General features: G+C 49.5%; 1 protein-coding gene across 1 annotated transcript; it reads right to left on the bottom strand.

The window, feature by feature from the left end:
- Positions 1 to 190: 190 nt before the first annotated feature.
- Positions 191 to 303, bottom strand: Tsp_15665 (conserved hypothetical protein; the record flags this gene model as incomplete). Its single annotated transcript, XM_003371069.1, has 1 exon — positions 191 to 303. A coding segment is annotated over one exon (113 nt), but the record flags the coding sequence as incomplete, so codon positions are not given.
- Positions 304 to 368: the final 65 nt, after the last annotated feature.

The following is a 368-nucleotide window of genomic DNA, read 5'->3' as shown; positions in this document are numbered from 1 at the left end:
AGACAAAGAGTAGCGCTTTAATCTCTCTGTGGGGTTGGCGTTCAACTCAATCGCGCGGTAACGCAAGCGAACTCGGAAAATGACCGTCGTGAGTTTCGAAAAGAGTTTTCTTTTCTTTTTAAGGGACGCATTCCCTGGAACCGGGTTGTCCGGAGATAGGGATTCTGGTATCCATAAAACGCCGACTTTTTCACGGTGTTCGGAGCGCTCTCGTCGGTACGTGAAAATCCGAGCGACGCCTGGTAAATCTCGTACTTGGTCGTACTGATATCCGCAGCAGGTCTCCAAGGTGAATAGCCTCTGGCCGATAGAATAATGAAGGTAAGGGAAGTCGGCAAAACGGATCCGTAACTTCGGAACAAGATTGG

Source organism: Trichinella spiralis (assembly GCF_000181795.1).
Source record: "Trichinella spiralis strain ISS 195 chromosome Unknown Scfld67, whole genome shotgun sequence".
NCBI classification, from domain to species: Eukaryota; Metazoa; Nematoda; class Enoplea; order Trichinellida; family Trichinellidae; genus Trichinella; species Trichinella spiralis.
The sequence above is the reverse complement of the archived record's forward strand: the minus strand, read 5'-3'. Positions and strand labels throughout refer to the sequence as shown.